Source organism: Chlamydotis macqueenii, chromosome 34, assembly GCF_036417535.1.
Source record: "Chlamydotis macqueenii isolate bChlMac1 chromosome 34, bChlMac1.mat, whole genome shotgun sequence".
Classification (NCBI taxonomy): Eukaryota; Metazoa; Chordata; class Aves; order Otidiformes; family Otididae; genus Chlamydotis; species Chlamydotis macqueenii.
In genome coordinates, this window is record NC_141589.1 from 50,475 (window position 1) to 74,409 (window position 23,935).

The 23,935-nt window shown below is 60.5% G+C and overlaps 1 protein-coding gene across 1 annotated transcript in view; it reads right to left on the reverse strand.

Moving 5' to 3' along the window:
* The window catches only part of MYH14 (myosin heavy chain 14), a 51,462-nt gene that overhangs the window by 1,116 nt on the left and 26,411 nt on the right, over positions 1 to 23,935 (reverse strand). Inside the window, exons 6-9 of the mRNA XM_086769331.1 lie at positions 4,222 to 4,318; positions 3,518 to 3,714; positions 2,227 to 2,335; positions 1,436 to 1,608 (exon numbers count right to left, since the gene is read on the reverse strand). Of these exons, the coding sequence (XP_086625457.1) occupies positions 1,436 to 1,608; positions 2,227 to 2,335; positions 3,518 to 3,714; positions 4,222 to 4,318 (576 nt within the window). The remainder of the gene's footprint in view (positions 1 to 1,435; positions 1,609 to 2,226; positions 2,336 to 3,517; positions 3,715 to 4,221; positions 4,319 to 23,935) is intronic.

The window sequence follows — 23,935 nt, forward strand, 5'->3', positions numbered from 1 at the left end:
GGGGCTATAGGGGCTATAGGGTGCCATAGGGCCCACAGGGGAGGTGTGGGGGGCTATAGGGGCTATAGGGTGCCATAGGGCCCACAGGGGAGGTGTGGGGGGGCTATAGGGGCTATAGGGTGCCATAGGGGCCCATGGGGCTATAGGGGCTATAGGGTACCATAGGGCCCACAGGGGAGGTGTGGGGGGGCTATAGGGGCTATAGGGTGCCATAGGGGCCCATGGGGCTATAGGGGCTATAGGGTGCCATAGGGCCCACAGGGGAGGTGTGGGGGGCTATAGGGGGCTATAGGGGCCATAGGGGCCCATCGGGGCTATAGGGCCCACAGGGGAGGTGTGGGGGGGCTATAGGGGGCTATAGGGTGCCATAGGGGCCCATGGGGCTATAGGGTGCTATAGGGGCCGTAGGGGCCACAGGGGAGGTGTGTGGGGGCTATAGGGGCTATAGGGTGCCATAGGGGCCCATGGGGCTATAGGGGCTATAGGGTGCCATAGGGCCCACAGGGGAGGTGTGGGGGGCTATAGGGGGCTATAGGGGCCATAGGGGCCCATTGGGGCTATGGGGGCCACAGGGGGGGTGTGGGGGGGCTATAGGGGGCTATAGGGTGCCATAGGGGCCCATGGGGCTATAGGGGCTATAGGGTACCATAGGGGCCACAGGGGAGGTGTGGGGGGGCTATAGGGGCTATAGGGTGCCATAGGGGCCCATGGGGCTATAGGGGCTATAGGGTACCATAGGGGCCACAGGGGAGGTGTGGGGGGGCTATAGGGGCTATAGGGTGCCATAGGGGCCCATGGGGCTATAGGGGCTATAGGGTACCATAGGGGCCACAGGGGAGGTGTGGGGGGGCTATAGGGGCTATAGGGTGCCATAGGGGCCCATGGGGCTGTAGGGGCTATAGGGTACCATAGGGCCCACAGGGGAGGTGTGGGGGGCTATAGGGGGCTATAGGGGCCATAGGGGCCCATCGGGGCTATAGGGCCCACAGGGGAGGTGTGGGGGGGCTATAGGGGGCTATAGGGTGCCATAGGGGCCCATGGGGCTATAGGGTGCTATAGGGGCCGTAGGGGCCACAGGGGAGGTGTGGGGGGGCTATAGGGGCTATAGGGTGCCATAGGGCCCACAGGGGAGGTGTGGGGGGCTATAGGGGGCTATAGGGTACCATAGTGGCCACAGGGGAGGTGTGGAGGGGCTATAGGGTGCCATAGGGGCCCATGGGGCTATAGGGGCTATAGGGTGCCATAGGGCCCACAGGGGAGGTGTGGGGGGCTATAGGGGGCTATAGGGTGCCATAGGGGCCCATCGGGGCTATAGGGGCCACAGGGGAGGTGTGGGGGGGCTATAGGGGGCTATAGGGTGCCATAGGGGCCCATCGGGGCTATAGGGGCCATAGGGTGCCACAGGGGCCGCGCGGGGGCGGGCGCCGGGCCCCACCTGAGGCGAGCCCGCAGGGCGGCCACGTGGCACGCGGTGGCCGCCGTCCCGTCCCCGATGGCCTCCAGCGCCCGGCGCAGGCGGTGGCCCTGGGCCTGGGCACGCGCCGTCCCCGCGGCCACCGCGGCCACCCGCTCCCCCAGCGCCCGCCCTGACGCCTCGCTGGCCTGGGCCTGCGGGGACACGGGGCGCGGGCGCGTGGGGACACGGGGCGTGGGGACACGGGGACATGGGGACACGGGGACAGGGGGTCTGGGCGTGTGGGGACACGGGGCGTGGGGACACGGGGACATGGGGACAGGGGGTCTGGGCGCGTGGGGACACGGGGCGTGGGGACACGGGGTGTGGCGACATGGGGACATGGGGACATGGGGCGTGGGGACATGGGGTGTGGGGACACAGGGCGTGGGGACATGGGGACACAGGGACATGGGGACATGGGGCGTGGGGACATGGGGACATGGGGACACAGGGCGTGGGGACATGGGGACACGGGGATAGGGGGTGTGGGCACGTGGGGACACAGGGTGTGGGGACATGGGGACATGGGGACGTGGGGTGTGGGGGGACATAGGGGATGTGGGGACACGGGGCGTGGGGGGGCACAGGGACATGGGGGGACGCGGCGGCCACGGGGCCGTGGGGTGACACGGGCTGACACGGGCTGACACGGGGTGACACTCCCCACAGCGTCCTCCCCCCGCGTGGCCAGGGAACCGGCGGGAGCCGCGCACGCGATGTCACCCCCGCCATGACGCCGCCGATGTCACCCGCGGGGGACCTCACCCCACCTGCAGCCGGTAGCGCTCCCCCCGCAGCCGCTGCTCCTCCGCCTCCGCCAGCAGCGCCCGCAGGCGCCGCCCCGCCGCCCGCGCCGCCCGCGTCAGCGCCGCCCGCGCCCTGCGCCCACGGGCGCCCCGCGTCACCCACGGCGGCCCGCGGCGGGGCCACCCGGGGCCACCCATGACCACCCTGGGCCACCCTGGGGCCATCTGGGACCACCCGGGGGTCATCCAAGACCAGCCTGGGTCACCGCGGGCCACCCTGGCGCCATCTTGGGGCCATCTGGGACCACCCTGGACCACCCGGGGCCACCCAAGACCGCCCTGGGCAACCCTGAAGTCACCTTGGGGCCACCCAGGGACCATCTGGGACCACTCTGAGCCACTGCGGACCACCCTGGTGTCACCATTGGCTACCCTGAGGCCATCTTGGACCACCCTGGGGCCACCCATGACCACCCTGGGCCACCCTGGGGCCCATCTTGGACCACCCGGGGGTCAGCACTGGCCAGCCTGGGTCACCCTGGGACCAGCTAGGGAGCATCTGGGACCACCTGAGACCACCCTGGGCCACCCAAAACCATGCTGGGTCACCCAGGGACCATCTGGGACCACCCTGGTGTCATCCGAGACCAGCCTGGGTCACCCTGGGCCACCTTGGCGCCATCTTGGGACCATCTTGGACCACCCTGGGGCCATCTTGGGTCACCCTGAGGCCATCTTGGACCACCCGGGGGTCAGCATTGGCCAGTCTGGGTCACCCTGGGACCAGCTAGGGACCATCTGGGACCACCCTGGATCACCCGGGGCCACCCATGACCACCCTGGGCCACCCTGGGACCATCTTGGGCCACCCTGGGGCCACCCATGATGCCCTTGGGTCACCCTGAGGCCATCTTGTGCCACCCTGGGGCCACCCTGGGACCATCTTGGGCCACCCTGGGGCCACCCATGACCCCTTTGGGTCACCCTGGGACCATCTTGTGCCACCCTGGGGCCACCCATGATGCCCTTGGGTCACCCTGGGACCATCTTGGGCCACCCTGGGGCCACCCATGACCCCCTTGGGTCACCCTGGGACCCCCCTGGGCCACCCTGGGGCCACCCATGACCACCCTGGGCCACCCTGGGGCCACCCATGACCCCCCTGGGCCACCCTGAGGCCATCTTGTGCCACCCTGGGGCCACCCTGGGGCCATCTTGTGCCACCCTGGGGCCACCCATGACCCCCTTGTGCCACCCCGGGGCCACCTCGGGGCCATCTTGGGCCACCCAGCAGCGCCCTGGGTCCCCGGCTCACCCGGCCTCGCGGTGCAGGAGCTCCTCGAGGCGGCGGCAGCGGGCGCGCAGGGCGGCCTCGGCGGGGCCGGGGGGCACCCCGGGGCGCTGCAGCCGCCCCCGCAGCGCCCGCTGCTCCTGCTCCAGCCGGGCCCGCGCCTCCGCCGCCTCCCGCGCCCGCGCCCCCGCTGCCGCCAGCGCCCGCCGCAGCTCCTCCGCCTGCGCCCGCGGGGGTCAGCGCCCAGCCCGGGGGCACCCACGGCACCGCGGCGCCCACAGCCCCCCACCAGGGCCCCACAGCCCCCGCATCTGCCCCCACCGCCCCACAGCAGCACCCATAGGTGCCCCGCAAGCCCCCCATAGGTGCCCCCTCACCCCGCGCCCCCCCAGGTGCCACCCCAAGCCCCCCACAACTGCCCCCCACGCCTCCCCAGGTGCCCCCACGCCCCCATAGGTGCCCCCCAAACCCCCCGTAGGTGCCCCCCCACCCCCATAGGTGCCCACCCAAGCCCCCACAAGTGCCCCTCACGCCTCCCCAGGTGCCCCCAGCCCCCATAGGTGCCCCCACGCCCCCCCAGGTCCCCCCACGCCCCCATAGGTGCCCCCCAAGCCCCCCATAAGTGCCCCCACGCCTCCCCAGGAGACCCCCATCCCCCATAGGTGCCCCCACGCCTCCCCAGCTGACCCCCTTGTCACCCATAGGTGCCCCCCACCCCAGGAGCCCACCTGGCCCAGCCGCCGGTGCAGGTGCTGCTGCAGCGCCCGGTTGTGCTCCCGCAGCTCCGCCAGCGCCTCCCGCAGCGCCCCGGGGTCCCGGCCCCCCCTGCACGCACAGCTCCTATAGGGGCCGCAGGGGGGCGGGGGACGGCAAGGGGCTGTAGGGGATGTGCCGAGGGGGCTATAGGGGATGTGCTATGGGGGCTAGGGGGGATGTGCCATGGGGCTATAGGGGATGTGCTATGGGGCTATAGGGGATGTGCTATGGGGCTATAGGAGACAGGCTATGGGGCTATAGGGGATGTGCTATGGGGGCTATAGGGGATGTGCTATGGGGGCTATAGGGGATGTGCCATGGGGCTATAGGGGATGTGCTATGGGGGCTATAGGGGATGTGATATGGCGCTATAGGGAATGAGCCATGGGGCTATAGGGGATGTGCCATGGGGCTATAGGGGATGTGCTATGGGGGCTATAGGGGATGTGCCATGGGGCTATAGGGGATGTGCTATGGGGCTATAGGGGATGTGCTATGTGGGCTATAGGGCATGTGCCATGGGGCTGTAGGGGACAGGCTATGGGGCTATAGGGGATGTGCCATGGGGGCTATAGCGGATGTGCCATGGGGCTATAGGGGACAGGCTATGGGGCTATAGGGGATGTGCCATGGGGCTATAGGGGACAGGCTATGGGGCTATAGGGGATGTGCCATGGGGGCTATAGGGGATTTGCCATGGGGCTATAGGGGACAGGCTATGGGGCTATAGGGGATGTGCCATGGGGCTATAGTGGATGTGCTATGGGTGCTATAGGGGACAGGCCATGGGGCTATAGGGGACAGGCTATGGGGCTATAGGGGATGTGCCATGGGGGATATAGGGGATGTGCCATGGGGCTATAGGGGACAGGCTATGGGGGCTATAGGGGACAGGCCATGGGGCTATAGGGGATGTGCTATGGGTGCTATAGGGGACAGGCCATGGGGCTATAGGGGACAGGCTATGGGGCTATAGGGGACAGGCTATGGGGCTATAGGGGATGTGCTATGGGGCTATAGGGGATGTGCCATGGGGGATATAGGGGATGTGCTATGGGGGCTATAGGTGATGTGCTATGGGGCTATAGGGGATGTGCTATGGGGGCTATAGGAGACAGGCTATGGGGCTATAGGGGATGTGCTATGGGGGCTATAGGGGATGTGCTATGGGGCTATAGGGGACAGGCTATGGGGCTATAGGTGATGTACTATGTGGGCTATAGGGGATGTGCCATGGGGCTATAGGGGACAGGCTATGGGGCTATAGGGGATGTGCTATGGGGCTATAGGAGACAGGCTATGGGGCTATAGGGGATGTGCTATGGGGGCTATAGGGGATGTGCTATGGGGGCTATAGGGGATGTGCCATGGGGCTATAGGGGATGTGCTATGGGGGCTATAGGGGATGTGATATGGCGCTATAGGGAATGAGCCATGGGGCTATAGGGGATGTGCCATGGGGCTATAGGGGATGTGCTATGGGGGCTATAGGGGATGTGCTATGGGGGCTATAGGGGACAGGCCATGGGGCTATCGGGGATGTGCTATGGGGACTATAGGGGATGTGCCATGGGGGCTATAGGGGATGTACCATGGGGCTATAGGGGACAGGCTATGGGGGCTATAGGGGATGTGCCATGGGGCTGTAGGGGATATGCCATAGGGACTATAGGGGATGTGCTATGGGGCTATAGGGGATGTGCTATGGGGCTATAGGGGATGTGCAATGGGGGCTGTAGGGGATGTGCTATGGGGGCTATAGGGGATGTGCTATGGGGGCTATAGGGGACAGGCCATGGGGCTATCGGGGATGTGCTATGGGGACTATAGGGGATGTGCCATGGGGGCTATAGGGGATGTACCATGGGGCTATAGGGGACAGGCTATGGGGGCTATAGGGGATGTGCCATGGGGCTGTAGGGGATATGCCATAGGGACTATAGGGGATGTGCTATGGGGCTATAGGGGATGTGCTATGGGGCTATAGGGGATGTGCAATGGGGGCTGTAGGGGATGTGCTATGGGGCTATAGGGGATGTGCCATGGGGCTATAGGGGATGTGCAATGGGGGCTGTAGGGGATGTGCTATGGGGCTATAGGGGACAGGCGATGGGGGCTATAGGGGATGTGCTATGGGGCTATAGGGGATGTGCCATGGGGCTATAGGGGATGTGCTATGGGGGCTATAGGGCATGTGCCATGGGGCTGTAGGGGACAGGCTATGGGGCTATAGGGGATGTGCCATGGGGGCCATAGGGGCCAGGCTATGGGGCTATAGGGGATGTGCTATGTGGGCTATAGGGGATGTGCTGTGGGGCCATAGGTGATATGCTATGGGGGCTATACGGGACAGGCCATGGGTGCTATAGGGGATGTGCTATGGGGGCTATAGGAGACAAGCCATGGGGCTATAGGGGTTGTGCTATGGGGGCTATAGGGGATGTGCTATGGGGCTATAGGGGATGTGCTATGGGTGCTATAGGGGACAGGCTATGGGGGCTATAGGGGATGTGCTATGGGGCTATAGGTGATGTGCCATGGGCCCATAGGGGATGTGCTATGGGGCTATAGGGGATGTGCCATGGGGCTATAGGGGATGTGCTATGGGGGCTATAGGGGATGTGCCATGGGGCTATAGGGGACAGGCCATCGGGCTATAGGGGATGTGCTATGGGGGGTATAGGGGATGTGCTATGGGGCTTTAGGGGATGTGCCATGGGGCTATATGGGACCGGCTATGGGGCTATAGGGGATGTGCTATGCGCCTATAGGGGATGTGCTATGGGGCTATAGGTGATGTGCCATGGGGCCATAGTGGATGTGCTATGGGGGCTATAGGGGACAGGCCATGGGCCTATAGGGGATGTGCTATGGGGGCTATAGGGGATATGCCATGGGGGTATAGGGGCCAGGCCATGGGGCTATAGGGGATGTGCTATGTGGGCTATAGGGGATGTGCCATGGGGCTATAGGGGATGTGCTATGGGGGCTATAGGGGATGTGCCATGGGGCTATAGGGGACAGGCCATCGGGCTATAGGGGATGTGCTATGGGGGGTATAGGGGATGTGCTATGGGGCTTTAGGGGATGTGCCATGGGGCTATAGGCGATGTGCTATGGGGGCTATAGGGACAGGCCATGGGGGCTATAGGGGATGTGCCATGGGGCTATAGGGGATGTGCTATGGGGCAATAGGGGATGTGCCATGGGGGCTATAGGGGACAGGCCATGGGGGTATAGGGGATGTGCTATGTGGGCTATAGGGGATGTGCCATGGGGGCTATAGGGGATGTGCTATGGGGGCCATAGGGGATGTGCTATGGGTGCTATAGGGGACAGGCTATGGGGCTATAGGGGATGTGTTATGGGGGCTATAGGGGACAGGCCATGGGGCTATAGGGGATGTGCTATGGGGTCTATAGGGGATGTGCTATGGGGGATATAGTGGATGTGCTATGAGGGCTATAGGGGATGTGCCATGGGGCCATAGGGGATGTGCTATGGGTGCTATAGGGGACAGGCTATGAGGCTATAGGGGATGTGTTATGGGGGCTATAGGGGATAGGTCATGGGGCTATAGGGGATGTGCCATGGGGCTATAGGGGACAGGCTATGGGGCTATAGGGGACAGGCTATGGGGCTATAGGGGATGTGCTATGGGGCTATAGGGGATGTGCCATGGGGCTATAGGGGATCTGCTATGGGTGCTATAGGGGACAGGCTATGGGGCTATAGGGGATGTGCTATGGGGCTATAGGGGACAGGCCATGGCGCTATATGGGACAGCCTATGGGGCAATAGGGGACAGGCTATGTGGGCTATAGGGGACGTGCCACGGGGCTATAGGGGATGTGCTATGGGGGCTATAGGGGACAGGCGATGGGGGCTATAGGGGATGTGCTATGGGGGCTATAGGGGACAGGCCATGGGGCTATAGGGGATGTGCGATGGGGCTTTTGGGGATGTGCCATGGGGGCTATAGGGGATGTGCTATGGGGGCTATAGGGGATGTGCTATGGGTGCTATAGGGGCCAGGCCATGGGGCCTATACGGGATGTGCTATGGGGGCTATAGGGGATGTGCTATGGGGCAATAGGGAATGTGCCATGGGGCTATAGGGGATGTGCTATGGCGCTATAGGTGATGTGCTATGGGGGCTATAGGGGACAGGCCATGGGGCTATAGGGAATGTGCTATGGGGGCTATAGGGGATGTTCTATGGGGGCTATAGGGGACAGGCCATGGGGGCTATAGGGGATGTGCCATGGGGGCTACAGGAGATGTGCTATGGGTGCTATAGGGGACAGGCCATGGGGCTATAGGAACAGGCTATGGGGCTATAGGGGAAGTGCTATGGGGCTATAGGGGACAGGCCATGGGGGCTATAGGGGACAGGCCATGGGGCTATAGGGGATGTGCTATGGGGGCTATAGGGGATGTGCCATGGGGCTATAGGGGATGTGCTATGGGGCCATAGGGGATATGCCATGGGGCTATAGGGGACAGGCCATGGTGCTATAGGGGATGTGCTATGTGGGCTATAGGGGACGTGCCACGGGGCTATAGGGGATGTCCTAAGGGGGCTATAGGGGACAGGCGATGGGGGCTATAGGGGATGTGCTATGGGGGCTATAGGGGAGAGGCCATGGGGCTATAGGGGATGTGCTATGGGGCTTTTGGGGATGTGCCATGGGGGCTATAGGGGATGTGCTATGGGGGCTATAGGGGATGTGCTATGGGTGCTATAGGGGCCAGGCCATTGGGCTACAGGGGATGTGCTATGGGGGCTATAGGGGATGTACTATGGGGCTATAGGGGATGTGCTATGGGTGCTATACGGGCCAGGCCATGGGGCTATAGTGGATGTGCTATGGGGGATATAGGGGATGTGCTACGGGGGCTATAGGGGACAGGCCATGGGGCCTATAGGGGACAGGCTATGGAGGCTATAGGGGATGTGCTATGGGTGCTATAGGGGACAGGCTATGGGGGCTATAGGGGATGTGCCATGGGGCTATAGGGGACAGGCTATGGGGCTAGAGGGGATGTGCCATGGGGCTATAGGGGATGTGTTATGGGGCAATAGGGGATGTGCTATGGGGGCTATAGGGGACAGGCCATGGGGCTAGAGGGGATGTGCCATGGGGCTATAGGGGATGTGCTATGGGGGCCATAGGGGATGTGCTATGGGGGCTATAGGGGACAGGCCATGGGGCTAGAGGGGATGTGCCATGGGGCTATAGGGGATGTGCCATGGGGGCTATAGGGGATGTGCTATGGGGGCTATAGGGGATGTGCTATGGGGGCTATAGGGGTCAGGCCTTGGGGCTATAGGCGATGTGCTATGGGGTCTATAGGGGATGTGCTATGGGGGCTATAGGGGATGTGCCATGGGGCCATAGGGGATGTGCTATGGGGGCTATAGGGGACAGGCCATGGGGCTATAGGGGATGTGTCATGGGGCAATAGGGGACAGGCTATGGGGCTATAGGGGATGTGCTATGGGGCTATAGGGGATGTGCTATGGGGCCATAGGGGATGTGCTGTGGGGGCTATAGGGGATAGGCCATGGGGCTATAGGGGATGTGCTATGGGGGCCATAGGGGATGTGCTATGGGGGCTATAGGGGACAGGCCATGGGGCTAGAGGGGATGTGCCATGGGGCTATAGGGGATGTGCCATGGGGGCTATAGGGGATGTGCTATGGGGGCTATAGGGGATGTGCTATGGGGGCTATAGGGGTCAGGCCTTGGGGCTATAGGCGATGTGCTATGGGGTCTATAGGGGATGTGCTATGGGGGCTATAGGGGATGTGCCATGGGGCCATAGGGGATGTGCTATGGGGGCTATAGGGGACAGGCCATGGGGCTATAGGGGATGTGTCATGGGGCTATAGGGGATAGGCCATGGGGCTATAGGGGATGTGCCATGGGGCAATAGGGGATGTGCTATGGGGGCTATAGGGGATGTGCCATGGGGCTATAGGGGATGTGCTATGGGGCCATAGGGGATGTGCCATGGGGCTTTAGGGGACAGGCCATGGTGCTATAGGGGATGTGCTATGTGGGCTATAGGGGATGTGCCATGGGGCTATAGGGGATGTGCTATGGGGGCTATAGGGGAGAGGCTATGGGGCTATATGGGATGTGCTATGGGGCTATAGGGGACAGGCCATGGCGCTATATGGGACAGCCTACTGGGCAATAGGGGACAGGCTATGGGGGCTATAGGGGACGTGCTACGGGGCTATAGGGGATGTGCTATGGGGGCTATAGGGGACAGGCGATGGGGGCTATAGGGGAAGTGCTATGGGGGCTATAGGGGAGAGGCCATGGGGCTATAGGGGATGTGCTATGGGGCTTTTGGGGATGTGCCATGGGGGCTATAGGGGATGTGCTATGGGGGCTATAGGGGATGTGCTATGGGTGCTATAGGGGCCAGGCCATTGGGCTACAGGGGATGTGCTATCGGGGCTATAGGGGATGTGCTATGGGGCTATAGGGGATGTGCTATGGGTGCTATAGGGGCCAGGCCATGGGGCTATAGGGGATGTGCTATGGGGGATATAGGGGATGTGCTACGGGGGCTATAGGTGACAGGCCATGGGGGCTATAGGGGACAGGCTATGGAGGCTATAGGGGATGTGCTATGGGGGCTATAGGGGACAGGATATGGGGGCTATAGGGGATGTGCCATGGGGCTGTAGGGGATATGCCATGGGGACTATAGGGGATGTGCTATGGGGCTATAGGGGATGTGCTATGGGGCTATAGGGAATGTGCCATGGGGGCTATAGGGCATGTGCTATGGGGGCTATAGGGGACAGGCTATGGGGCTATAGGGGATGTGCCATGGGGGCTATAGGGGATGTGCTACGGGGGCTATAGGGGACAGGCTATGGGGCTATAGGGGATGTGCTATGTGGGCTATAGGGGATTTGCCATGGGGCTATAGGGGACAGGCTATGGGGCTATAGGGGATGTGCCATGGGGCTACAGGGGATGTGCCAGGGGGCTATAGGGGACAGGCGATGGGGGCTATAGGGGATGTGCTATGGGGCTATAGGGGACAGGCCATGGCGCTATATGGGACAGCCTATGGGGCAATAGGGGACAGGCTATGGGGGCTATAGGGGACGTGCCACGGGGCTATAGGGGATGTGCTATGGGGGCTATAGGGGACAGGCGATGGGGGCTATAGGGGATGTGCTATGGGGGCTATAGGGGCCAGGCCATGGGGCTATAGGGGATGTGCTATGTGGGTTATAGGGGATGTGCCATGGGGCTATAGGGGATGTGCTATGGGTGCTATAGGGGACAGGCTATGGGGCTATAGGGGATGTGCTATGGGGCTATAGGGGACAGGCCATGGCGCTATATGGGACAGCCTATGGGGCAATAGGGGACAGGCTATGGGGGCTATAGGGGACGTGGCACGGGGCTATAGGGGATGTGCTATGGGTGCTATAGGAGCCAGGCCATGGGGCTATAGGGGATGTGCTATGGGGGATAGGGGGGATGTGCCATGGGGCTATAGGGGACAGGCTATGCGGCTATAGGGGATGTGCTATGGGGGATAGGGGGGATGTGCCATGGGGCTATAGGGGATGTGCTATGGGTGCTATAGGGGCCAGGCCATGGGGCTAGAGGGGATGTGCCATGGGGCTATAGGAGACAGGCCATGGGGCTATAGGGGATGTGCTATGGGGGATATAGGGGATGTGCCATGGGGCTATAGGGGACAGGCTATGGGGGCTATAGGGGATGTGCCATGGGGGCTATAGGGGATGTACCATGGGGCTATAGGGGACAGGCTATGGGGGCTATAGGGGATGTGCCATGGGGCTGTAGGGGATATGCCATAGGGACTATAGGGGATGTGCTATGGGGCTATAGGGGATGTGCTATGGGGCCATAGGTGATGTCCCATGGGGCCATAGGGGATGTGCTATGGGGGCTATAGGGGACAGGCCATGGGGCTATAGGGGATGTGCCATGGGGCTATAGGAGACAGGCCATGGGGCTATAGGGGATGTGCTATGGGGCTATAGGGGATGTGCCATGGGGGCTATAGGGGATGTGGTATGGGTCTATAGGGGATGTGCTATGGGGGCCATAGGGGATGTGCTATGGGGGCTATAGGGGACAGGCCATGGGGCTCTAGGGGATGTGCCATGGGGACTATAGCGGATGTGCTACGGGGGCTATAGGGGACAGGCCATGGGGGCTATAGGGGACAGGCTATGGAGGCTATAGGGGATGTGCTCTGGGGGCTATAGGGGACAGGCTATGGGGGCTATAGGGGATGTGCCATGGGGCTATAGGGGACAGGCCATGGGGGCTATAGGGGATGTGCCATGGGGTTGTAGGAGATATGCCATGGGGACTATAGGGGATGTGCTATGGGGCTATAGGGGATGTGCTATGGGGCTATAGGTGATGTCCCATGGGGCCATAGGGGATGTGCTATGGGGGCTATAGGGGACAGGCCATGGGGCTATAGGGGATGTGCTTTGTGGGCTATAGGGGATGTGCCATGGGGGCTATAGGGGATGTGCTATGTGGGCTATAGGGGATGTGCCATGGGGGCTATAGGGGATGTGCTATGGGGGCTATAGGGGATGTGCCATGGGGGCTATAGGGGATGTGGTATGGGTCTATAGGGGATGTGCTATGGGGGCCATAGGGGATGTGCTATGGTTGCTATAGGGGACAGGCTATGGGGCTATAGGGGATGTGCTATGGGGGCTATAGGGGATGTGCCATGGGGGATATAGGGGATGTGCTATGAGGGCTATAGGGGATGTGCTATGGGGGCTATAGGGGATGTGTTATGGGGGATATAGGGGATGTGCTATGAGGGCTATAGGGGATGTGCTATGGGGCTATAGGGGATGTGCCATGGGGGCTATAGGGGACAGGCCATGGGGCTACAGGGGATGTGCTATGGGGCTATAGGGGATGTGCCATGGGGGCTATAGGGGATGTGGTATGGGGCTATAGGAAATATGCTATGGGGGCTATAGGGGATGTGCTATGGGGGCCATAGGGGATGTGCTATGGGGGCTATAGGGGACAGGCCATGGGGCTATAGGGGATGTGCTATGGGGGCTATAGGGGATGTGCTATGGGGCCATAGGGGATGTGCTATGGGGGCTATAGGGGACAGGCCATGGGGCTATAGGGGATGTGCTATGGGGGCTATAGAGGATGTGCCATGGGGCTATAGGGGATGTGCTATGGGGGCTATACGGGACAGGCTATGGGGCTATAGGGGATGTGCCATGGGGACTATAGCGGATGTGCTACGGGGGCTATAGGGGACAGGCTATGGGGCTATAGGAAATGTGCTATGGGGCTATAGGGGACAGGCCATGGCGCTATATGGGACAGCCTATTGGGCAATAGGGGACAGGCTATGGGGGCTATAGGGGATGTGCTATGGGGGCTATAGGGGAGAGGCCATGGGGCTATAGGGGATGTGCTATGGGGCTTTTGGGGATGTGCCATGGGGGCTATAGGGGATGTGCTATGGGGGCTATAGGGGATGTGCTATGGGTGCTATAGGGGCCAGGCCATGGGGCTATAGGGGATGTGCTATGGGGGATATAGGGGATAGGCCATGGGGGCTATAGGGGACAGGCTATGGAGGCTATAGGGGATGTGCTATGGGGGCTATAGGGGACAGGCTATGGGGGCCATAGGGGATGTGCCATGGGGCTATAGGGGACAGGCTATGGGGGCTATAGGGGATGTGCCATGGGGCTGTAGGGGATATGCCATGGGGACTATAGGGGATGTGCTATGGGGCTATAGGTGATGTCCCATGGGGCCATAGGGGATGTGCTATGGGGGCTATAGGGGACAGGCCATGGGGCTATAGGGGATGTGCCATGGGGCTATAGGGGATGTGCTATGGGGGCTATAGGGGATGTGCTATGGGGCTATAGGGGATGTGCCATGGGGCTATAGGGGATGTGCTATGGGGCAATAGGGGATGTGCCATGGGGGCTAGAGGGGACAGGCCATGGGGGTATAGGGGATGTGCTATGTGGGCTATAGGGGATGTGCCATGGGGGCTATAGGGGATGTGCTATGGGGGCTATAGGGGATGTGCTATGGGTGCTATAGGGGACAGGCTATGGGGCTATAGGGGATGTGTTATGGGGGCTATAGGGGACAGGCCATGGGGCTATAGGGGATGTGCTATGGGGGCCATAGGGGATGTGCTATGGGTGCTATAGGGGACAGGCTATGGGGCTATAGGGGATGTGTTATGGGGGCTATAGGGGACAGGCCATGGGGCTATATGGGATGTGCTATGGGGTCTATAGGGGATGTGCTATGGGGGATATAGGGGATGTGCTATGAGGGCTATAGGGGATGTGCCATGGGACCATAGGGGATGTGCTATGGGGGCTATAGGGGAGAGGCCATGGGGCTATAGGGGATGTGTCATGGGGCTATAGGGGATAGGCCATGGGGCTATCAGGGATGTGCCATGGGGCTATAGGGGACAGGCTATGGGGCTATAGGGGATGTGCCATGGGGCTATAGGGGACAGGCTATGGGGCTATAGGGGATGTGCCACGGGGCTATAGGAGACAGGTTATGGGACTATAGGGGATGTGCCATGGGGCCATAGGGGATGTGCCATGGGGGCCATAGGGGACAGGCCATGTGTCTATAGGGGATGTGCTATGGGGGCTATAGGGGATGTGCTACGGGGGCTATAGGGGACAGGCTATGGGGCTATAGGGGACAGGCTATGGGGGCTATAGGGGATGTGCCATGGGGCTACAGGGGACAGGCTATGGGGCTATAGGGGATGTGCCAGGGGGCCATATTGGATGTGCCATGGGGGCCATAGGGGACAGGCCATGTGGCTATAGGGGATGTGCTATGGGGGCTATAGGGGATGTGCTATGGGGCTATAGGGGACAGGCCATGGGGGCCATAGGGGACAGGCCATGTGGCTATAGGGGATGTGCCATGGGACCATAGGGGATGTGCTATGGGGCTATAGGGGACAGGCCATGGGGGCTATAGGGGACAGGCCATGAGGCTATAGGGGATGTGCTATGGGGCTATAGGGGATGTGCCATGGGGGCTATAGGGGATGTGCTACGGGGGCTATAGGGGACAGGCTATGGGGCTATAGGGGCTGTGCCATCGGGCTATAGGGGATGTGCTACGGGGGCTATAGGGGCTGTGCTATGGGTGCTATAGGGGACAGGCCATGGGGCTATAGGGGATGTGCCATGGGGCTATAGGGGATTTGCCATGGGGCTATAGGGGACAGGCTATGGGGCTATAGGGGATGTGCCATGGGGCTATAGGGGATTTGCTATGGGGCTATAGAGGATGTGCCATGGGGGCTATAGGGGATTTGCCATGGGGATATAGGGGACAGGCTATGGGGCTATAGGGGATGTGCCATGGGGCTATAGGGGATGTGCTATGGGGCAATAGGGAATGTGCCATGGGGCCATAGGGGATGTGCTATGGGGGCTATAGGGGACAGGCCATGGGGCTATAGGGGATGTGTCATGGGGCTATAGGCGATGTGCCATGGGGGCTATAGGGGACAGGCTATGGGGCTATAGGGGATGTGCCATGAGGCTATAGGGGACAGGCTATGGGGCTATAGGGGATGTGCCATGGGGCTATAGGAGACAGGTTATGGGATTATAGGGGATGTGCCATGGGGCCATAGGGGATGTGCCATGGGGGCCATAGGGGACAGGCCATGTGGCTATAGGGGATGTGCTATGTGTGCTATAGGGGATTTGCCATGGGGCTATAGGGGACAGGCCATGGGGCTATAGGGGCTGTGCCATCGGGCTATAGGGGATGTGCTACGGGGGCTATAGGGGATGTGCCATGGAACTATAGGGGATGTGCCAGGGGGCTATAGGGGACAGGCGATGGGGGCTATAGGGGATGTGCTATGGGGCTATAGGGGACAGGCCATGGCGCTATATGGGACAGCCTATGGGGCAATAGGGGACAGGCTATGGGGGCTATAGGGGACGTGCCACGGTGCTATAGGGGATGTGCTATGGGGGCTATAGGGGACAGGCGATGGGGGCTATAGGGGATGTGCTATGGGGGCGATAGGGGACAGGCCATGGGGCTATAGGGGATGTGCTATGGGGCTTTTGGGGATGTGCCATGGGGGCTATAGGGGATGTGCAATGGGGCCTATAGGGGATGAGCTAAGGGTGCTATAGGGGCCAGGCCATGGGGCTATAGGGGATGTGGTATGGGGCTATAGGGGACAGGCTATGGGGCTATAGGGGATGTGCTATGTGGGCTATAGGGGATGTGCCATGGAACTATAGGGGATGTGCTATGGGTGCTATAGGGGACAGGCTATGGGTCTATAGGGGATGTGCTATGGGGCTATAGGGGACATGCCATGGCGCTATATGGGACAGACTATGGGGCAATAGGGGACAGGCTATGGGGGCTATAGGGGACGTGCCACGGGGCTATAGGGGATGTGCTATGGGGGCTATAGGGGACAGGCGATGGGGGCTATAGGGGATGTGCTATGGGGGATATAGGGGACAGGCCATGGGGCTATAGGGGATGTGCTATGGGGCGTTTGGGGATGTGCCATGGGGCTATAGGGGATGTGATATGGGGGCTATAGGGGCCAGGCCATGGGGCCTATACGGGATGTGCTATGGGGGCTATAGGGGATGTGCTATGGGGCAATAGGGAATGTGCCATTGGGCTATAGGGGATGTGCTATGGGGCTATAGGGGATGTGCTATGGTGGCCATAGGGGATGTGCTACGGGGGCTATAGGGGACAGGCCATGGGGCTATAGGGAATGTGCTATGGGGGCTATAGGGGATGTGCTATGTGGGCTACAGGGGATGTGCTATGGGTGCTATAGGGGACAGGCTATGGGGCTATAGGAGATGTGCTATGGGTGCTATATGGGACAGGCCATAGTGCTATAGTGGATGTGCTATGTGGGCTATAGGGGATGTGCCATGGGGCTATAGGGGATGTGCTATGGGTGCTATAGGGGACAGGCTATGGGGCTATAGGGGATGTGCTATGGGGGCTATAGGGGATGTGCTATGGGTGCTATAGGGGCCAGGCCTTTGGGCTACAGGGGATGTGCTATGGGGGCTGTAGGGGATGTGCTATCGGGCTATAGGGGATGTGCTATGGGTGCTATAGGGGCCAGGCCATGGGGCTATAGGGGATGTGCTATGGGGGATATAGGGGATGTGCTACGGGGGCTATAGGGGACAGGCCATGGGGGCTATAGGGGACAGGCTATGGAGGCTATAGGGGATGTGCTCTGGGGGCTATAGGGGACAGGCTATGGGGGCTATAGGGGATGTGCCATCGGGCTATAGGGGACAGGCTATGGGGGCTATAGGGGATGTGCCATGGGGTTGTAGGAGATATGCCATGGGGACTATAGGGGATGTGCTATGGGGCTATAGGGGATGTGCTATGGGGCAATAGGGGATGTGCCATGGGGGCTATAGGGGACAGGCCATGGGGCTATAGGGGATGTGCTATGTGGGCTATAGGGGATGTGCCATGGGGGCTATAGGGGATGTGCTATGGGGGCTATAGGGGATGTGCTATGGGGGACATAGGGGATGTGCTATGGCTGCTATAGGGGACAGGCTATGGGGCTATAGGGGATGTGTTATGGGGGCTATAGGGGACAGGCCATGGGGGCTATAGGGGATGTGCTATGGGGTCTATAGGGGATGTGCTATGGGGGATATAGGGGATGTGCTATGAGGGCTATAGGGGATGTGCCATGGGGCCATAGGGGATGTGCTATGGGGGCTATAGGGGACAGGCCATGGGGCTATAGGGGATGTGTCATGGGGCTATAGGCGATGTGCCATGGGGGCTATAGGGGACAGGCTATGGGGCTATAGGGGATGTGCCATGAGGCTATAGGGGACAGGCTATGGGGCTATAGGGGATGTGCCATGGGGCTATAGGAGACAGGTTATGGGACTATAGGGGATGTGCCATGGGGCCATAGGGGATGTGCCATGGGGGCCATAGGGGACAGGCCATGTGGCTATAGGGGATGTGCTATGTGGGCTATAGGGGATTTGCCATGGGGCTATAGGGGACAGGCTATGGGGCTATAGGGGCTGTGCCATCGGGCTATAGGGGATGTGCTACGGGTGCTATAGGGGATGTGCCATGGAACTATAGGGGATGTGCCAGGGGGCTATAGGGGACAGGCGATGGGGGCTATAGGGGATGTGCTATGGGGCTATAGGGGACAGGCCATGGCGCTATATGGGACAGCCTATGGGGCAATAGGGGACAGGCTATGGGGGCTATAGGGGACGTGCCACGGTGCTATAGGGGATGTGCTATGGGGGCTATAGGGGACAGGCGATGGGGGCTATAGGGGATGTGCTATGGGGGCGATAGGGGCCAGGCCATGGGGCTATAGGCGATGTGCTATGGGGCTATAGGGGATGTGCTATGGTGGCCATAGGGGATGTGCTACGGGCGCTATAGGGGACAGGCTATGGGGCTATAGGGGATGTGCTACGGGGGCTATAGGGGACAGGCCATGGGGCTATAGGGAATGTGCTATGGGGGCTATAGGGGATGTGCTATGTGGGCTACAGGGGATGTGCTATGGGTGCTATAGGGGACAGGCCATGGGGCTATATGGGACAGGCTATGGGGCAATAGGGTACAGGCTATGGGGGCTATAGGGGTTGTGCCATGGGGCTATAGGGGACAGGCTATGGGGGCTATAGGGGATGTGCTATGGGGCTATAGGAGATGTGCTATGGGGCTATAGGAGATGTCCCATGGGGCCATAGGGGATGTGCTGTGGGGGCTATAGGGGATGTGCTATTGGGCTATAGGGTACAGGCCATGGGGCTATAGGGGATGTGCCATGGGCCTATAGGGGATGTGCTATGGGGCTATAGGGGATGTGCCATGGGGGCTATAGGGTACAGGCCATGGGGCTATAAGGGATGTGCTATGTGGGCTATAGGGGATGTGCCATGGGGGCTATAGGGGATGTGCTATGGGGGCTATAGGGGATGTGCAATGGGGGCCATAGGGGATGTGCTATGGGGGCTATAGGGGATGTGCCATGGGGCTATAGGGGACAGGCCATGGGGGCTATAGGGAGCAGGCTATGGGGCTATAGGGGATGTGTTATGGGGGCTATAGGGGACAGGCCATGGGGCTATAGGGTATGTGCTATGGGGGCTATAGGGGATGTGCCATGGGGCTATAGGTGATGTGCTATTGGGGCTTTAGGGGACAGGCTATGGGGCTATAGGGGATGTGTTATGGGGCTATAGGGGATAGGCCATGGGGCCATAGGGGATGTGCCATGGGGCCATAGGGGATGTGCCATGGGGGCTATAGGGTATGTGCTATGGGGCTATAGGGGATGTGCCATGGGGCCATAGGGGATGTGCCATGGGGGCTATAGGGGACAGGCCATGTGGCTATAGGGGATGTGCTATGGGGGCTATAGGGGACAGGCTATGGGGCTATAGGGGATGTGCCATGGGGACTATAGGGGATGTGCTACGGGGGCTATAGGGGACAGGCCATGGGGGCTATAGGGGACAGGCTATGGGGCTATAGGGAATGTGCCATGGGGCTATAGGGGATGTGCAACGGGGGCTATAGGGGATGTGCCATGGGGCTATAGGGGATGTGCCAGGGGGCCATATTGGATGTGCTATGGGGGCTATAGGGGATGTGCTATGGGGCTATAGGGGACAGGCTATGGGTCTATAGGGGATGTGCCATGGGGCTATAGGGGACAGGCTATGGGGCTATAGGGGATGTGCCATGGGGCTATAGGGGATGTGCTATGTCGGCTATAGGGGATATGCCATGGGGCTATAGGGGATGTGCTATGGGTGCTATATGGGACAGCCTATGGGGCAATAGGGGACAGGCTATGGGGGCTATAGGGGACGTGCCACGGGGCTATAGGGGATGTGCTATGGGGGCTATAGGGGACAGGCGATGGGGGCTATAGGGGATGTGCTCTGGGGGCTATAGGGGACAGGCCATGGGGCTATAGGGGATGTGCTATGGGGCTTTTGGGGATGTGCCATGGGGGCTATAGGGGATGTGCTATGGGTGCTATAGGGGCCAGGCCATGGGGCTACAGGGGATGTGCTATGGGGGATATAGGGGATGTGCTACGGGGGCTATAGGGGACAGGCCATGGGGGCTATAGGGGACAGGCTATGGAGGCTATAGGGGATGTGGTATGGGGGCTATAGGGGACAGGCCATGGGGCTATAGGGGATGTGCTATGGGGGCTAGGGGGGATGTGCCATGGGGCTATAGGGGATGTGCTATGGGTGCTATAGGGGCCAGGCCATGGGGCTATAGGGGATGTGCTATAGGGGATATAGGGGATGTGCTACGGGAGCTATAGGGGACAGGCCATGGGGGCTATAGGGGACAGGCTATGGAGGCTATAGGGGATGTGCTATGGGGGCTATAGGGGACAGGCCATGGGGCTATACGGGACAGGCTATGGGGCAATAGGGGACAGGCTATGGGGGCTATAGGGGATGTGCCATGGGGGCTATAGGGGATGTGCCATGGGGCTATAGGGGACAGGGTATGGGGGCTATAGGGGATGTGCCATGGGGCTGTAGGGGATATGCCATAGGGACTATAGGGGATGTGCTATGGGGCCAGAGGTGATGTCCCATGGGGCCATAGGGGATGTGCTATGGGGGCTATAGGGGACAGGCCATGGGGCTAGAGGGGATGTGCCATGGGGCTATAGGGGATGTGCTATGGGGCTATAGGGGATGTGCCATGGGGGCTATAGGGGACAGGCCATGGGGCTATAAGGGATGTGCTATGTGGGCTATAGGGGATGTGCTATGGGGGCTATAGGGAATGTGCTATGGGGGCCATAGGGGATGTGCTATGGGGGCTATAGGGGATGTGCCATGGGGCTATAGGGGATGTGCTATGGGGCTATAGGGGACAGGCCATGGGGGCTATAGGGGGCAGGCTATGGGGCTATAGGGGATGTGTTATGGGGGCTATAGGGGACAGGCCATGGGGCTATAGGGTATGTGCTATGGGGGCTATAGGGGATGTGCTATGGGGGATATAGGGGATGTGCTATGACGGCTATAGGGGATGTGCTATGGGGGCTATAGGGGATGTGCCATGGGGCTATAGGTGATGTGCTATGGGGGCTTTAGGGGACAGGCTATGGGGCTATAGGGGATGTGCTATGGGGCCATAGGGGATGTGCCATGGGACTATAGGGGACAGGCCATGGGGCTATAGGGGATATGCTATGGGGGCTATAGGGGATGTGCCATGGGGCTATAGGAGACAGGTTATGGGGCCATAGGGGATGTGCCATGGGGCTATAGGGGACAGGCCATGTGGCTATAGGGGATGTGCTATGGGGGCTATAGGGGACAGGCTATGGGGCTATAGGGGATGTGCCATGGGGACTATAGGGGATGTGCTACGGGGGCTATAGGGGACAGGCTATGGGGCTATAGGGGATGTGCCATGGGGGCTATAGGGGACAGGCTATGGGGCTATAGGGGATGTGCCATGGGGCTATAGGGGATGTGCCAGGGGGCCATATTGGATGTGCTATGGGGGCTATAGGGGATGTGCTATGGGGCTATAGGGGACAGGCTATGGGGCTATAGGGGATGTGCCATGTGGCTATAGGGGATGTGCTATGTGGGCTATAGGGGATGTGCCATGGGGCTATAGGGGACAGGCTATGGGGCTATAGGGGATGTGCCATGGGGCTATAGGGGATGTGCTATGTCGGCTATAGGGGATATGCCATGGGGCTATAGGGGATGTGCTATGAGTGCTATAGGGGACAGGCTATGGGGCTATAGGGGATTTGCTATGGGGCTATAGGGGACAGGCCATGGTGCTATATGGGACAGCCTATGGGGCAATAGGGGACAGGCTATGGGGGCTATATGGGACGTGCCACGGGGCTATAGGGGATGTGCTATGGGGGCTATAGGGGACAGGCGATGGGGGCTATAGGGGATGTGCTATGGGGGCTATAGGGGATGTGCTATGGGTGCTATAGGGGCCAGGCCATGGGGCTACAGGGGATGTGCTATGGGGGCTATAGGGGATGTGCTATGGGGCTATAGGGGCTGTGCTATGGGGGCCATACGGGATGTGCGATGGGTGCTTAGGGGATGTGCCATGGGGCTATAGGGGATGTGCTATGGGTGCTATAGGGGCCAGGCCATGGGGCTATAGGGGATGTGCTATGGGGGCTAGGGGGGATGTGCCATGGGGCTATAGGGGATGTGCTATGGGTGCTATAGGGGCCAGGCCATGGGGCTATAGGGGATGTGCTATGGGGGATATAGGGGATGTGCTACGGGGGCTATAGGGGACAGGCCATGGGGGCTATAGGGGACAGGCTATGGAGGCTATAGGGGATGTGCTATGGGGCCATAGGGGATGTGCTATGGGGGCTATAGGGGACAGGCCATGGGGCTATATGGGACAGGCTATGGGGCAATAGGGGACAGTCTATGGGGGCTATAGGGGATGTGCCATGGGGCTATAGGGGACAGGCTATGGGGGCTATAGGGGATGTGCCATGGGGCTGTCGGGGATATGCCATAGGGACTATAGGGGATGTGCTATGGGGCTATAGGTGATGTGCTATGGGGCCATAGGTGATGTCCCATGGGGCCATAGGGGATGTGCTATGCGGGCTATAGGGGACAGGCCATGGGGCTATAGGGGATGTGCCATTGGGCTATAGGGGATGTGCTATGGTGCTATAGGGGATGTGCCATGGGGGCTATAGGGGACAGGCCATGGGGCTACAGGGGATGTGCTATGTGGGCTATAGGGGATGTGCCATGGGGGCTATAGGGGATGTGGTATGGGGCTATAGGGGATGTGCTATGGGGGCTATAGGGGATGTGCTATGTGGGCTATAGGGGATGTGCCATGGGAGCTATAGGGGATGTGGTATGGGGCTATAGGGGATGTGCCATGGGGGCTATAGGGGATGTGCTATGGGGGCCATAGGGGATGTGCTATGGGTGCTATAGGGGGCAGGCTACAGGGCTATAGGGGATGTGCTATGGGGGCTATAGGGGATGTGCCATAGGGGATATAGGGGATGTGCTATGAGGGCTATAGGGGATGTGTTATGGGGCTATAGGGGATGTGCCATGGGGGCTATAGGGGATGTGGTATGGGGCTATAGGGGATGTGCTATGGGGGCTATAGGGGATGTGCTATGGGGGCCATAGGGGATGTGCTATGGGGGTTATAGGGGACAGGCCATGGGTCTATAGGGGATGTGCTATGGGGGCTATAGGCGACAGGCTATGGGGCTATAGGGGATGTGCCATGGGGGCCATAGGGGATGTGCCATGGGGCTATATTGGATGTGCTATGGGGCTATAGGAGATGTACTATGGGTGCTACAGGGGCCAGGCCATGGGGCTATAGGGGATGTGCTATGGGGGCTATAGGGGATGTGCCATGGGGCTATAGGGGATGTGCCATGGAGCTATAGGCGATGTGCTATGGGGCTATAGGGGATGTGCCATGGGGCTATAGGGGATGTGCTATGGGTGCTATAGGGGACAGGCCATGAGGCTATAGGGAATGTGCTACGGGGCCTATAGGGGATGTG